This window comes from Apiospora aurea (genome assembly GCF_038362705.1).
Source record: "Apiospora aurea strain CBS 24483 chromosome Unknown utg000010l_segment0_segment0, whole genome shotgun sequence".
Classification (NCBI taxonomy): domain Eukaryota; kingdom Fungi; phylum Ascomycota; class Sordariomycetes; order Amphisphaeriales; family Apiosporaceae; genus Apiospora; species Apiospora aurea.
Window position 1 is genome coordinate 1,808,360 of NW_027117397.1, and position 13,560 is coordinate 1,821,919.

General features: G+C 51.6%; 4 protein-coding genes across 4 annotated transcripts; 2 read left to right on the forward strand and 2 right to left on the reverse strand.

Moving 5' to 3' along the window:
* Positions 1-475: 475 nt before the first annotated feature.
* On the reverse strand, positions 476-2,179 carry PG986_014593 (uncharacterized protein; the record flags this gene model as incomplete). The annotated part of the gene is made up of 5 exons (XM_066850815.1): positions 476-981; positions 1,044-1,077; positions 1,107-1,425; positions 1,491-1,908; positions 1,966-2,179. The coding sequence occupies 5 exons, from the start codon at positions 2,177-2,179 to the stop codon at positions 476-478; spliced, it is 1,491 nt and encodes a 496-aa protein (XP_066693053.1).
* An 882-nt stretch (positions 2,180-3,061) lies between these two features.
* On the reverse strand, positions 3,062-4,580 carry PG986_014594 (dimethylaniline monooxygenase; the record flags this gene model as incomplete). The annotated part of the gene is made up of 5 exons (XM_066850816.1): positions 3,062-3,104; positions 3,225-3,648; positions 3,718-3,822; positions 3,875-3,980; positions 4,287-4,580. The coding sequence occupies 5 exons, from the start codon at positions 4,578-4,580 to the stop codon at positions 3,062-3,064; spliced, it is 972 nt and encodes a 323-aa protein (XP_066693054.1).
* Positions 4,581-4,889: 309 nt separating this feature from the next.
* On the forward strand, positions 4,890-8,368 carry PG986_014595 (uncharacterized protein; the record flags this gene model as incomplete). Its single annotated transcript, XM_066850817.1, has 11 exons — positions 4,890-5,034; positions 5,095-5,301; positions 5,358-5,440; positions 5,496-5,582; positions 5,633-6,012; positions 6,070-6,443; positions 6,501-6,623; positions 7,057-7,280; positions 7,346-7,492; positions 7,549-7,792; positions 7,878-8,368. The coding sequence occupies 11 exons, from the start codon at positions 4,890-4,892 to the stop codon at positions 8,366-8,368; spliced, it is 2,505 nt and encodes an 834-aa protein (XP_066693055.1).
* Positions 8,369-9,563: 1,195 nt separating this feature from the next.
* Positions 9,564-13,063, forward strand: PG986_014596 (ankyrin repeat-containing domain protein; the record flags this gene model as incomplete). Its single annotated transcript, XM_066850818.1, has 5 exons — positions 9,564-10,031; positions 10,102-10,729; positions 10,782-11,391; positions 11,447-12,348; positions 12,402-13,063. The coding sequence occupies 5 exons, from the start codon at positions 9,564-9,566 to the stop codon at positions 13,061-13,063; spliced, it is 3,270 nt and encodes a 1,089-aa protein (XP_066693056.1).
* Positions 13,064-13,560: the final 497 nt, after the last annotated feature.

A 13,560-nucleotide genomic window follows, 5' to 3' on the forward strand; every position in this document is an offset into this window, starting at 1 on the left:
TGCCGGGCTGGTGCTTCGTCTTGGTGCACTTGTCTGATTTCTTATAAGAGGCGACATTCCTTTTGGTGTAGTGTAGCTTATCTCAGCAGCATTGCCACCGGTGATAAGAAGTGATAGGACCAAGACAGCCTGATCTAGGCATCCCAAGGACACCCGAAAATTAGACGTTAACAACACGATTGAAGACCGGATGTATAATAACTACTCTACACAGGTTTCCTTTTAGTTATTAACTAGGATGTGAGGCCATTAGGGTCCACAATTATTAGGGGTAATGAGATACTTCGCGGTGATGGCGGCAATAGATGTATTTCACGGAACTTTGGGAACTTCTGAGGCTCCTATACTTCTAGACTGTTTCCAGTGAGACTAATAAATGAATCGCATGATGAATACATAATGAGCGCAACTTGGTGATGCTTTCGGCTGTGATGGTCAGTTCCCTTTAGACCTCGCCACTGCTTCCTGAGTGCTCCTACTCCATGACCATACGAACGGCCATGAAGCCATTCTTGGGTGTGGGCACGTTGGTGTCATGATCATATTCCACATCATCGGCCGTTGTATTGACAAGTCTTGCCCGAGGTAGCACGCGAAGCACCAGCTCGGCAATCATCAGATACATCTCACAGTATGCGAGTTCCATTCCAAGGCAAACTCGACTTCCGCGGCCGAAGGACAGCAACTTCTTCTCGAGAGCGTAGTTCCGTTGTCCAGTAGAGAGAAGCCAGCGCTCGGGCATAAACGTATCCGGATCCGGAAAGAGAGCGGTGTTCCGATTCTGTATCGTGCTTGTCATGCCGATTGGTGTTCCCTTAGGGATGGTGTAGTAGAAGGCCTCCTTGTCGTAGACCAGCTCCTCGTCTGGTGCCTTTCTGGCTGATCGGTGAGCAGTACCCGGGGTGAGACGCAGACCTTCGTGCAGGACAGCCCACAGATATGGAACTCTCTCCAGATCCGTCCACTTGGGGTTGATGAGGTCTGATTGGTGGTTAGCCATTTGCTCCAAATAGTTAGTCCAATGCCTGCTGTAAACAACTCACCGACGCCTTCCAAAGCTGCCTGCAGGCGTTCCAACTTGGTTAATCAGCAAGCAGATGATAGACGATGTACGAAAGGGTGGACGCAGTCGTCTCTGTGCCGGCCACAAGCAAAAGGAACCCTTCACTTGCAACTCGTCTCATATACTTGTCCGACTCGGGGAGAATGGGCGAGTTCAGCAACTCCGTGAAGACTCTTCCGTCTTCCTTGTTGGAAATTGCACGCTTGATGTGACGTGGAATTTGTACCTCTTGCTGGTCGAATACGTTGCGGACGACTTCACCCATGAAGTTGGCAAAGCGGGGAGCCACGTTGGCGAGAGCATTGACGCCAGGCACAAATCTGGCCATGAACCTGGTCAGGTAAATGGTTTTCAGGAACGATCTGCGGGCACACCGATTAGCTTCTTCCGACCTCGAGGAAATGAAATGATCGGGATACGCGCATACTTGACCCAGGTTCCAAAGTTAGGCTCAAATCCCGCCTGGTCGGTAAAGCCCATGGGCTCTCCGAAACAATATTGGGAAATGATGTCGGCAGTGTGGCAGTTGAAGACCTCTTTGATGTCGAACTCGCCACTGGCGGCACACCGGTGCATCTTGTCCACGGTACGCACGGTGAAATCGCGTATCTCGCTCTCCAACTTGAGCATCTGGTCCCGGGAGAAGTAACGAGCAATGGCGCCCCTGCGCAGACGGTGCATGTCGTGGGAGATTGTCGAAAAGCTTGAGAGTCCGAGACCCCCTATCATGAAGGCGGTGTAGTGTTCCCACTTGTCCCGAGGTCGGTTTCCTCCGGTATAGATCTCGTCAAGCATGTCCGGATCAGCGCAGTGAAGTTCATCTGGGTTGATTCTCACGATGGGGCCTCGCATGGCCTGTCAGCACTGGAACCTGTCTGTCTTGTAGTTTGAAGGGAGCTCACCATATTCGTCATGCATTGCCTTGATGCGGAGGGTGTATCTTCCACCGAGCCAGAGGTCATAGTATGCCTCGTACCCATAGGTCATAGAGGCAATTTTGGGGCCTGGGAACTTGTACAGAGGGTGGAATGGTGAGATGTTGTAGAGAACGATGGCCAGGCGATAGAGCACATAGAGCCCGGCAAGTCGCAAGACGGTGAGGATGAACGACTCCATCTTGTCGGTTGTTTCTGGTCTTGGTTCTGTTGGCTTTCGCGAAGCTTGAGAAGAGTAAGAAGGGATCCCCAAAGATTGGAAAATAAATTGTGGTGCGGGAAGTTGGGCGAGCACCTACTGATGCCGAGGAAAGGTCAGGCTGGGTGATATCTACATGTACCTACCTCGTCAATTGAAGACGTGCCATTGATTGTGTGCGAGGTGTCACTTCCAAATGAAGCATCGATGCACCATTTATTTAATGGCAACTTCAATGTTAGTCATGTGCCTTCCTATTCAATCATCAAGCGTGTGCCAGACGTGAGGCTCCCCGCACCCACGCCCGTGTCTGCATTGAGGCAGGGCAGGAACGTCTTATCTCGATGGCCCCATTCGTTGCCACCCGCCCAGCTGACTTCCATTTCAAGCCATTCACTACATGCAGTCCCAAACACGTTCGAAGGCACACACTGCATAGCCCGGGCCATCTGGCATGATCACACTGATACCTAAAATGCGAGTACCTACACGAGTTTGGATGTTGGCCTCATGCTTCTGGCTTGGACAACTTCATTAGCAGCCCCATCAAGCAGGATCTGACAATGCCATTAGCGTTCCATTATCAAAGACAGTTGTGTTTCCTAACTGTATTCAAAAGGATCTGTAATTCGCAAGTGACTGTCGTGATCTAGCGCGACGATATTCACCAACCAATTCCAGCCAGGGCGTCACTCAGCTCGACGACATGCAGGGTGGCTAACCAACGTGACGTCTTAGCACATTTGACACGAAGCGCCAACCAGCAAACTTCCAATACTTGAAGTACCACCGTGATCCATCATCAGGAATATGACTGTCGAATTGTGTGACCAGTCGCTTCTGTCAACTACAAACATGCATGGTCTAGGCGCCGGTGAAGAGCCCTGATTCGTTCTTGTAGACGCCCCTAGTGCCATCGTGTGCAGTCAATTTCAGTGGTAATTAATTTTGCGACATGTAAGCCAAGAGACGTCCCCCTTTCATGATCCCAAGCTGCCGACTGCCTCCTCCCACAACAGCCACGTACTCAATGGACTGGTCCTGAACGATGTCAGACTGTCCAAAGTCAATGGAGTGAATGATCTGCCCAGAGTAATACTCCTGACCAGCAAAATGAGGCACATTGGGAATCGAGGCTTGGCCATTTGCCATCATGAGCTTCGGGGAGCACATTGATCGCTGGGAATTGGTATTTACATCAAGGCATATGACGTTCCATTGGCCGTTGGTCTTTCTGATGGACTGAACCTGAGTATTGAACTGAATCCTATCCCGCAATGTCTTCCCGGAATGACTCATGTTGTTGACATAGTCTTCAAGATAGTTCGTTGTATACTTAGCACGGAACAAGTCGTGCATGCAGTCCTTGGGTGGTGGTCGTTCCATGGGCATATCGGAGAACTCAGCAATGCCATGTGTCCATTGCGACCAAAAGCTGGGGTAGTTCCGACCTGGCTTACATCAGCATGAGAGAGGTTTAAAAAGAAGAAGAAGGCTAAGGTAGGCTTCAGGTCGCGTACGTTCACCCCATACTCCTCCCAGGCAGTAGTCGCGCTCTAGAATGACGAGCTGTGTCTCTGGATGGGCCTGGAGCAGGCGTTGCGCTGCGACGATTCCGGTAAGACCTGGTAAAGTGTGGTTAGTACTCTATCATACGGATAAGGAATTGCGACGAACCTGCGCCTACAATTATGCAGTCGTAGCTGGCTGAATCTTCTGCTTGCGACATGGCGGCGGCTTGCGAATGGGGGTTAGGTTGATACCAGAGGGCGCTGAAGTCAAACTTGTGTTCGGGGGAGATTACCAAAATAGGGCTGACGATCACAACGGCCAACAGCGACGCTCACAGGTTACACAAAACAGTGTCCGTTCTGGTCATGTGCTTTGATCGGGACTGTTTTGCAATCAAGGATCAAGGCAATCAATCAACTATCTAGCAGCCGATATATGGGTTCCTACGGTACGGACCGCCCAGGGTAGTAAGTAGAAATATGTAAGCCAAGCCTCATTGCCCCTGGAATTTGCTCCTCAACCTCAATCATACGCCCAACCAGGCAATAGAAATGCTCTACCGAAATAAGATGCGCACCCCCTTAGAGTCCAGTCGTGCAAGAGGTACGATGTAGTCGTGCACGGCAACCACATCTGTTTCGCCGGTTTCAAACAATTCAAATTTGGGTGCGCCAGGGCGAAACAACGCGGTCAGCATAAAGTTGATCTCGGCCGTAGCCAGATTCATGCCAATGCAGTTTCGCGAGCCTCGCGAGAATAGCACAAAATTACGGGCCATCTTCGGTGCATCAGGACTTAACCAGCGATCGGGCACGAAACGGTCGGGATCTGAGAAGACGTCTGGGTCGGTATGCTGGAAGTAAGCCGTCATGCCTACCGGCACCTTTGTTGGTTGCTGTAATCAGTTGCCGATCATATCGTTAGGGGTGCGTTGGAGAGAGTGCTGCAAGTTTGCCTGTTTTATTGGTTTGCTTGTTTTGCTGGTCGGTCCGTTGGCTGTTGGTTCCGTTGTGTTGGGAGGCCGGGAGCAGGCGGAAATTATGGACAATAATGAAACCAGACGGGTCATACGAGATAGCCGCCACAGATTGGGGACTTCAGAATATGCATACAGGCTACCTTTCTTTCTCCTTCTTGATCCCTTTCGTGTAGTCAAGGAAGAGCCCATTTTTAACATATCATGTCCACGAATGCAGCTGTAGATGATGACGATGTCGGCCCGCTCGACGCTATTGAAGAGCACGAGTACCCGGGCGGTCTGCGCCTCACAGCTATTGTCGTCGCTCTAGTTCTCAGCATCTTTCTCGCGTCTCTGGACACTGTGAGTGCTTCAGTATATTACGAACAATCCAAAATGCTCAATTTTTGATCGCATTCTAATTGAGATCTCTTTTTGACCATCATCACTACCGCCATTCCCTCCATCACAGATGACTTTCACAGCCTCGGAGATGTGGGTTGGTACGGCTCGGCCATGTTCTTTCCCATGGCTGCCACACAGTCTGTTTGGGGAAAAGCGTACAAGTATTTCCCCGTCAAGTTCGTCTTCCTCATCGGCATCCTGATATTTGAGGTGGGCAGCTTGATCTGTGGTAAGCATGTCCGGGCCAACACTTCCCATCCAACACGCAACGCTAAGGGCCGGAAGCGCAGCACTTGCTCCAAACAGCAATGCCTTCATTGCTGGGCGCGCCGTCACGGGCACAGGCTGCGCCAGTGTCTTCGCAGGATGTTTCATTATCATCTCTCTGTCTTCAAGGCCGAAAATACGACCGACAATGACTAGTTCCCTATCGGCCACTTTTGCCGTCGCGTCGGTGGTAGGGCCGTTAATTGGAGGCGCATTTACGCAAAATGTGACCTGGCGCTGGCGGTAAGAGTGTACCCCGTCACTTTGCGACCCGCCCGATACACACAAACAAGCTTACATGCATGTTATCATCCACCAGCTTCTATATCAACCTACTTTGTGGGGGTGTCGCCGCCATAGCCACACTGCTCGCATTTCGAGCTCCCAAGGCTGCATCACCAGTCCCGGCGACGAACAAGGAAAAGCTTTTGCAGATGGATGTACCTGGCGCTCTTCTCATTTGCGCCGTCATTGTCTGCTTTACCCTTGCTTTACGATGGGGCGGCGCAGAAAGAGCATGGGATGACTCAAAGATCGTGGGCACTTTGGTTGCCACCCCGGTATTTCTGGTCCTGTTCGGTCTGGACCAGCGTTTACAGGGAGAGAGGGCACTTATCATGCCAAGCTTCTTGAGGAATCGGGTCTTGCTCGTTGGTGCTATTTTCGAGTTCTTGTTATCCTGGCTGCTGCTTTGAGCGAGGCCATGGACTAATTCAACTCAACACTTTAGCATTGCAGGCTGTTTCAACCTCGCTCTATTCTATCTTCCCGTATATTTCCAGGCAGTACGAGGCGTCTCAGCTGTCTCTTCAGGAATATGGCTCATCCCGGTGATTCTAGGCTTGACCATCACCCAGATTGTTGTCGGTGGTCTTATCACGGCCACCGGCATCCACAACCCGTTCCTGATCTTGGGGCCTGGGATGGCGGCTGTTGGGTCGGGACTGTTTATGCTTTTGGACCAACAATCCAGCGCCGGCCGATGGATCGGATTCCAAATCGTACTCGGAATTGGAGTAGGCCTTTGCCTCACCATCCCGTTGATGCTTTCACAGGTCGCGGTGAAGACAAAAGATGTCTCGACCGCGACATCTATCGTCATATGTAAGTCTACCCTTCATCTTCCTGGCTTCGAACGATTCGTGCTGATACTACTTCTAGTCTCGCAATCTATGGGAAGTGCATTACTGCTCCCTACAGCGCAGGCAGTCTTCCAAAACCAGCTTCCCAAGGCGCTTCGACTCTTTGCCCCTGATATCGACCCAACCCTGGTTTTATCAGCAGGTGCGAGTAGTGAGGCAATAATGGGTCTACCTCAAGCCAGCTTGGGGGGTATCATGCGAAGTTACACAAGCGCATTGCGATTCCATTTGCTGGTGTAGCTTTCATTGTCGGTTTCTTTATGCCATGGTTCAGGTACCAGGATGCATCGAAAGCATCAGCGACAACCACTAGGTCGTTGGGCAACCCCGAGAAAGGAGGCGAAGGAGAAGCCAACGATAGAGAACAGTAAATAGACCAAGAAAATGGAAACTTGAACCAAGTTTGTAATAATTGGCAATTAGCTCTGAGATATGAAAATGATTTGTGTGCCGCATACGCATAGAGGCCCTACATCCTCCCTTACGTCCAAGCTAATGAACATGCTAGAAGCACTCGTGTCTGTAGGGAATCACGTCTTCTGTTACATTCTGCTATGTACATAGACCCCGATTAGTACGTACCTTAAAGGATCGGCGGGAAAAGATACACAAGTATATAAACCTGCGTCTTCCCCTCTTCCCCGACACTTTGGACCTTCCACTCTTCCTCGCCTCCCCCTTCTTACACGCAGCTACCTCTGCACTTCTTTTGTCCAATATGGCATCTGATTCCCGTCAAAAACGCCTTCAGTTCCTACAAACCCAGGCTGGGAACCAAAGGGACCCGGAACTGGATAAGGTCAGGCTTTCCCCTCCCACAAAAATGTTGGTCATGTGCCGAGCACTCTCTCACAATTCTTGCAGCTACTTTCAAATACCGATTCATGGCCCGACCCTCCCTTCACAGATATTCCACGATGCCGCGGCCTTTCGGACTACGCCGACGGCCTCCTCATCGAAGCATTTGGCTCGTGTCCGGCAGGGATACATGAGGAGATCTACAACATCCCCGTGAGCGACTCTTACACGTCCGCGGCCTTGTTGACTCGTCCTGCACCCGGCTCTAGTCCTGGTCCTGGGCCGCTTATCGTCTTGTTCCATCCAGGGGGTTCTTTCTCGGCAGCCCCGCGAAGCTGACCATGTATGCTCGCCCCCTGACGAAATTGTTCAACGCCTCTGTCCTCCGTCCGTCGTACCGGTTTGCGCCCGAGCACGCATTCCCGACTGGCGTCGAGGACGCATGGGCGACACTGAAGTGGGCGGCCAGCCATGCCATCGAGATCGGCGCAGACCCTGAACGGGGGATTCCTCGTAGGGGGCATCTCCAGCGGTGCCAACTTCGCCGTCGCACTCACGCGCCGTGCGGTGGAAACCGAACTCCGACCACCACTCACAGGCACTTGGGCTCCGATCTTCATGGGCTTGAATGAGAGAGAAGCGGTGCCGGAAGCTTACCGGCCCCTTTGGGCGAGTCACGAGCAGCATGGCGACGCGCTCGTCATCGACGCGCTCAAGGCGGCAACCATGTGGGAATACTACAAGCCTGTCATTACCTCGCCCATGTTCAATCCTCTCGCTTCCCCCTTCGAGAAAATCGGCGCGATGCCCAAGATGTTCCTGCAAGTGGCGGGCCATGATATGTTTCGCGATGACGGACTCATCCTCGCGTACGCGCTGCAGGATCGTGGCGTCGAGGTTAAGTTAGCGGTGTATCCCGGTGTGTGTCATTCATTCTGGGTATTCGCTCCAGACTTGACGCTCTCGAAAAGGTTTGTCAGCGACATCGTAAAAGGGTTTGCTTGGCTGTTAGGGGTCAATGTAGAAGCTCTGGACAATGGCTGGGAGACGGCGATGGCGATGCCAGCGTTCAAGGTAGCGGATACCTAATGTCTTGTCTGTATGTAGATACCACCTGTTGCTGATGGGTCGTCTTGAATCGATTCACCGTAAAACCAAGACCCTACGTTCTCCGACTCCACAGAACTCCCCCGCACTTCAAGCCAAGCTGAGATGCCTTTCGCTCCCAGCCATCACAATCTCGGCCTCAAATGCAAAGAAGCAAACAAAAGAAAACTGGCCAAATGATATCGGGATAGAGAGGGGGCAAAAGAAAAGGAAGCAAAAAAAGAAATTGAGACGACGCGAGCAGGATTTGAACCTGCGCTCCCGAAGGAAATAGATACCTAGAATCGGGCTTATGGACTCAAATTCTAGTCTATCGCATTAGACCACTCTGCCATCGCGCCTCTTGGAAGGAAACCTGAGCACCGATGAGATACAAATCCTCTATGAATAACTATATTACATATCCCAGTAATGGATAAAAATGTGAACTGCAGTGTTCACCAGTCACTGGAATCAGTTGACGTTCTACCAGCCTTTGCAATCGGAGCGTTGGAACTATTGGCTGAGCGCAACGCTATTTTAACTACACTGGCCTAAGGCGATTACACTTTGTTGCAGTGTCGTGCTTATGAGATACATCCGTAAAACAAACCACAAAACAAAATGTGCCTTTCCGCAATTGTCATTTCCTCTTTGACAACATGTTTCATCTTCTAAAGCTCCCTCGAAGCCAGTTTTCGCATTTGCCAATCGAACTAGCAGCGTTTCGGCTGTCTACGTGTACCTACCTCTCTAGGCCGAGATAGGTTACATAGGTTGATTCCCACCCCCTATCCAACGAATGCCTACAGCTTCACCCCTATACGACAACCTGCTTGCTAATCGCCACAGTGTCTGCATTGTGGACCACACGAGCTCGGGTACGGGATCTGCAAAGTTCTGCTGGTAATGCTGTGTTTCACAGCCTCCGAGTCAGCACTAACACCCCGGCAGTACCTCACCAAACACAGCCTAGCTACAGTTTAGCACAGCTACCGGGCGCTCACGAGGCAGACTCTGCCTGTACCGTATCTGCAGCAGACTGACCCCAGCTCAGTCGAATACCACGTCACTAACCCAGTCAGGCTGTTCCATTTCCCGTGAGCACCTCACTCGGTATGCAGCCACCCCCGCACTCTAGAGTAAACTTTTGCCACCATGTTTTCCTGTCAACTCAGCAGGCACATACTGAAACACCATGCCCAGTCTCCGAATATGGCGCAGGAAGGATACCAAAGTGGCCGCAACAAATTCAACCGCTCCGGGACGTCGCGCACCGCTGGTAATTCTCTACTCTCAGGCGGGACCACGAGACGGCTATGTCAGGCTCTGGACCAAAGCATTTGAGAGCCTGTCTCAAGGCACCGAGCAAGAACAGGAAGATAGTCAAAGACTGAAGGAGCTACTCGGTACAGGAGAGCAGTCTACAGACTGGACCGGCGAGGATGTCCTCTCGAATCTTATGCTTGAGTCGCAGAACAGGAGGAATGAAGCAGACCAGAAGTCCTGGAGAGTACAGATTGGAACCCGGACATGGAATTTGCGCGAGGTGGTAGACAAAATCGTGACTTGGCTTGGAAAGTTCAAGGAAGTTGGCGACGTTGCCGTGAGCTTTGATCCAGGACACGCGGCACTACCTTGGGCCGCCTTTCGCTTCTTACTACAGGTGAGCCAGTGAATAAACACAACTAAGGGGAATGGCCAGATCATGGGCTGACAGCGACGATGCGTACTAGGCGGCAACTATCATGAACCAACATGCCGCAGAAATATTTCTGGGACTTGAGAGAGCCGCCAAGATCTGCCTGCGTTGCCGAATTTACGAAAAGCTCTACCTTGATCCAACTTTCCCAGGCCAAGAATCTTCCAAGGCTTTGGAGTCCTCCATCCTCACAATTTTCAAATGCGTCCTCACATTCCTAGCTGCAGCGTCAACTAGTATTACGAAAGGACAACGCTTTAACAGGGCAGTGGCCAGCATAACTACACCTGAAAGGTTCACATCCAAGCTTGCGGATGTGATCAAGTTGGAAAAAGAAGTGGAAATTGCGGCTGATAACTGCCATCGAGAGGCAAGCAGAGAAACGCAAAAGTCATTTGAGACAGCTCATCAAAGTTTGCTGGGTCTGCTGGATGAGCGGTTTTCCCGTCTCGATGACACAGTTACCTCCATTTGGACCACAATCACAGACGATGATAGACACAACATGCTGAGATGGATTTCACCAGTTCCGTATCAGTCAGACTTGGAGAATATCCTTTCTACCAGGCTTGTTGGTACTTGCGAGTGGCTCATAGGTCACCCCCAATATGAGGAATGGAAACTCATGAGCACGTCAACATTCCTTTGGCTGCACGGGATACGTATGTCTACATCCACGCCAACTTAGGGAGCTTCAGTAACGCCAATTCATAGCCGGTGCCGGGAAAACGAGGTTGACATCGAAGGTCATCGAGGATGTGATGAACACGACCTCGATTCAAGAGAGTGTGGCGTACTTCTTCTGCGATCGCGGCCAGGAGGACAGACGAGAACCGCTCTCGGTACTACGGAGCCTGGTTCGCCAGTTGACTTGCTCCAGAGTTGGCAACCAAGTGATGCCCTGTACACGAGCGAAGTATCTGGAGAAGAGGAACCATGGGTTTGCGTCTAATCATCTTACTCTAGACGAATGCCGTGACCTACTGGCAGAGCTCACGAGTAACTACGCCCAAAGTATCTTCATCATCGACGGACTAGATGAGTGTGACGAACATAGCCGCCGAATACTCATGGAAACCATCGAATGGACTTTGGCAAGAAGCACGCAGCTGGTGAAGGTGTTCATAGCCAGTCGCGACGACCAAGATATCAAAGAGCAGTATGGGGGCGGAGAGAACCTGGGCATCCGTGCGTGTCATAACCAGGGAGACATCAACACCTACGTGAAGACAATGATGGCGCAAACAAAGTGGTGCAGAGAACAGATGTCACGCCAAACTAGGGACAAGATCCAAGAGATCTTTTGGAGGAAGAGTGACGGGATGTAAGTGATGCCACTCGCATTCCACATATCCTCGCCTGACTCTTGATTTCTACAGGTTTCAATGGGCGGCTCTACACATCAACGACTTATTGCAGTTGAAGTCTGAGGCACTTGTCTCCGATTACCTCGACGCGCTGCCAGAGGGGCTGGCGGCGACTTACGCACAGATATACAACGACATCGATAAGCGAAAGCGGCATGTTTTTGACAGGGCATTTCAGTGGCTAATCTGCTCGTGGGATGAAATTACACCAGAGGAGCTGGAGGTCGCAGTCAGTCAACAATTCGATGCCCCTTTCTCGCCGAAAATAGAATGCGACATCGATTTCATCATCGCCACATGCAAGAACCTCATTCAAGTGGCCAACGAGTCTGGAAACCGAAAACGTACCTGCCAGTTCGTGCATTTGTCGGTTCGAGAATATTTCGAAGCATATCACTGGCCCCCGGAACGGGCGAACGATCTGGTCCTACGAACGTATATACGTTACTGCACCCATAACCTGGAAGGGGACTCGGGCGCCCAAACACTATGGGTCAATAGAATGCGGCACTGGGATAAGCAATGCGCTTTCTTCCGAGGAAGGTGCTCTCCGGAGACTTTGGAGCTTCTGCGCGTGTTTCTAGGCCACCCTATGGATAGCAGTCCCTCGTACCGGGCTTGGGCAAGAAGCTTCGATGACCAGACGGATCAGCCCATCAACATCGAACGACACAAATGCTGCTGGTCGCATTGTATCAGCCTCGGTCTCCACGACGTCACTCACGTCTGGTTGAGAAGAGGCGACCTTGACCCCAATGCCCGGGATGCTGACGGAAGCACCGCGCTAGGCATCGCCGTTAAGGCTGGCCGAAAAGAAATCTGCGAGCTCCTACTAGCTGCGGGTGCAGATGCTAGCCTTGCCACAGAGCACTCCATGAACGCATTGGAGGTGGCGCTGTGGCTGGGTGGCGACCGTCTGGATATCGCGAGGCTCCTGATCACCGGGGAGTTGCCACCCAGATTACAGGTGGCTATTATGGGCGTGCCTTGCATGCCGCTGTTATCCGCGGCTATACCGATATTGTCAAGCTGATGCTCGAACACGGCGCGGATCCTGATACTACCTCGTCTCTGTATGGAACACCGCTACGGGCCGCTGCGTACAGTTCCAATATCGAAGTGTGCAGACTACTAATCGAAGCTGGCGCGGATGTGAACCTTGGCGACAATTTGACACCACTGGCAGCCACTGTCTCCAAGAAAATGAAGGGAGACGAAGCAGTCGCAGGGCTTCTGCTATCAGCCGGTGCCAACGTCAACGCGCGCGACGACGACGGCGCAACGCCGCTGCACAGAGCGGTGAAAAGGAAGAGATGTGGCTTGTCCATGGCAAAGCTCTTGATCGCGTGGGGGGCCGAGGTAAATGCTCACAGCAGCCAGTATGGCACGCCATTGCAAGAAGCGATGAGCATCGGGAAGCCGTCACTGGATCTGTTGCGTCTTTTACGGGACGCTGGGGCAGTGTTCGATCCAACCTGCGTTCCTCCTGTGAGCTACAGCCCAGAGGTGTGCGAGATACTAGGTGTCAAAGATGACGGATGTGGTTCCTCGAGTGCCAATCCTGGTTCGCACGCGTCTACATCTGACGAGTCTCTTAGAGATGTAAGAGAAATGGGACTGATCAATTAAATTGTCTTATCCCGTCGACAGACGTTGAGAAGCAAGATACGGGTTACTAAACAAAATAAGCATGTGTAGCAGGTCAGACAAACGCAACGTCGAAACAATAATACAGACTCTAACGACGCTAAGTAGGGGATTTATGCCACTAACTTCCCGTTTCACGACTGCAACCGGACCGATTGATCGCCTGAGGCTGCAAATGCCCTCGTGTTAGCCTGAATGTCAGAGATAGGCCTCCAATTGATAGATGATAACAGATAGAGTTGCCCCGGTCCGTTTAGCTGAGGCGATGCGCCTCTCTGCAGAAGGAATACGACTTGGGGTAGGGTCGAATTTAGGCTGCGCGACCAAACATTACCTCCACGGCTAAATCGAAGTTTCCAATACGGGACCTGAAACAAGAAGTAGAATGTTTATTGACACGAAGGGCGGAAACCTTGGCGGGTTATAAAGTAGGTGAAAGAGACCCCACCCCGACAAACAAAACCGGGCTCGGCGCCGGC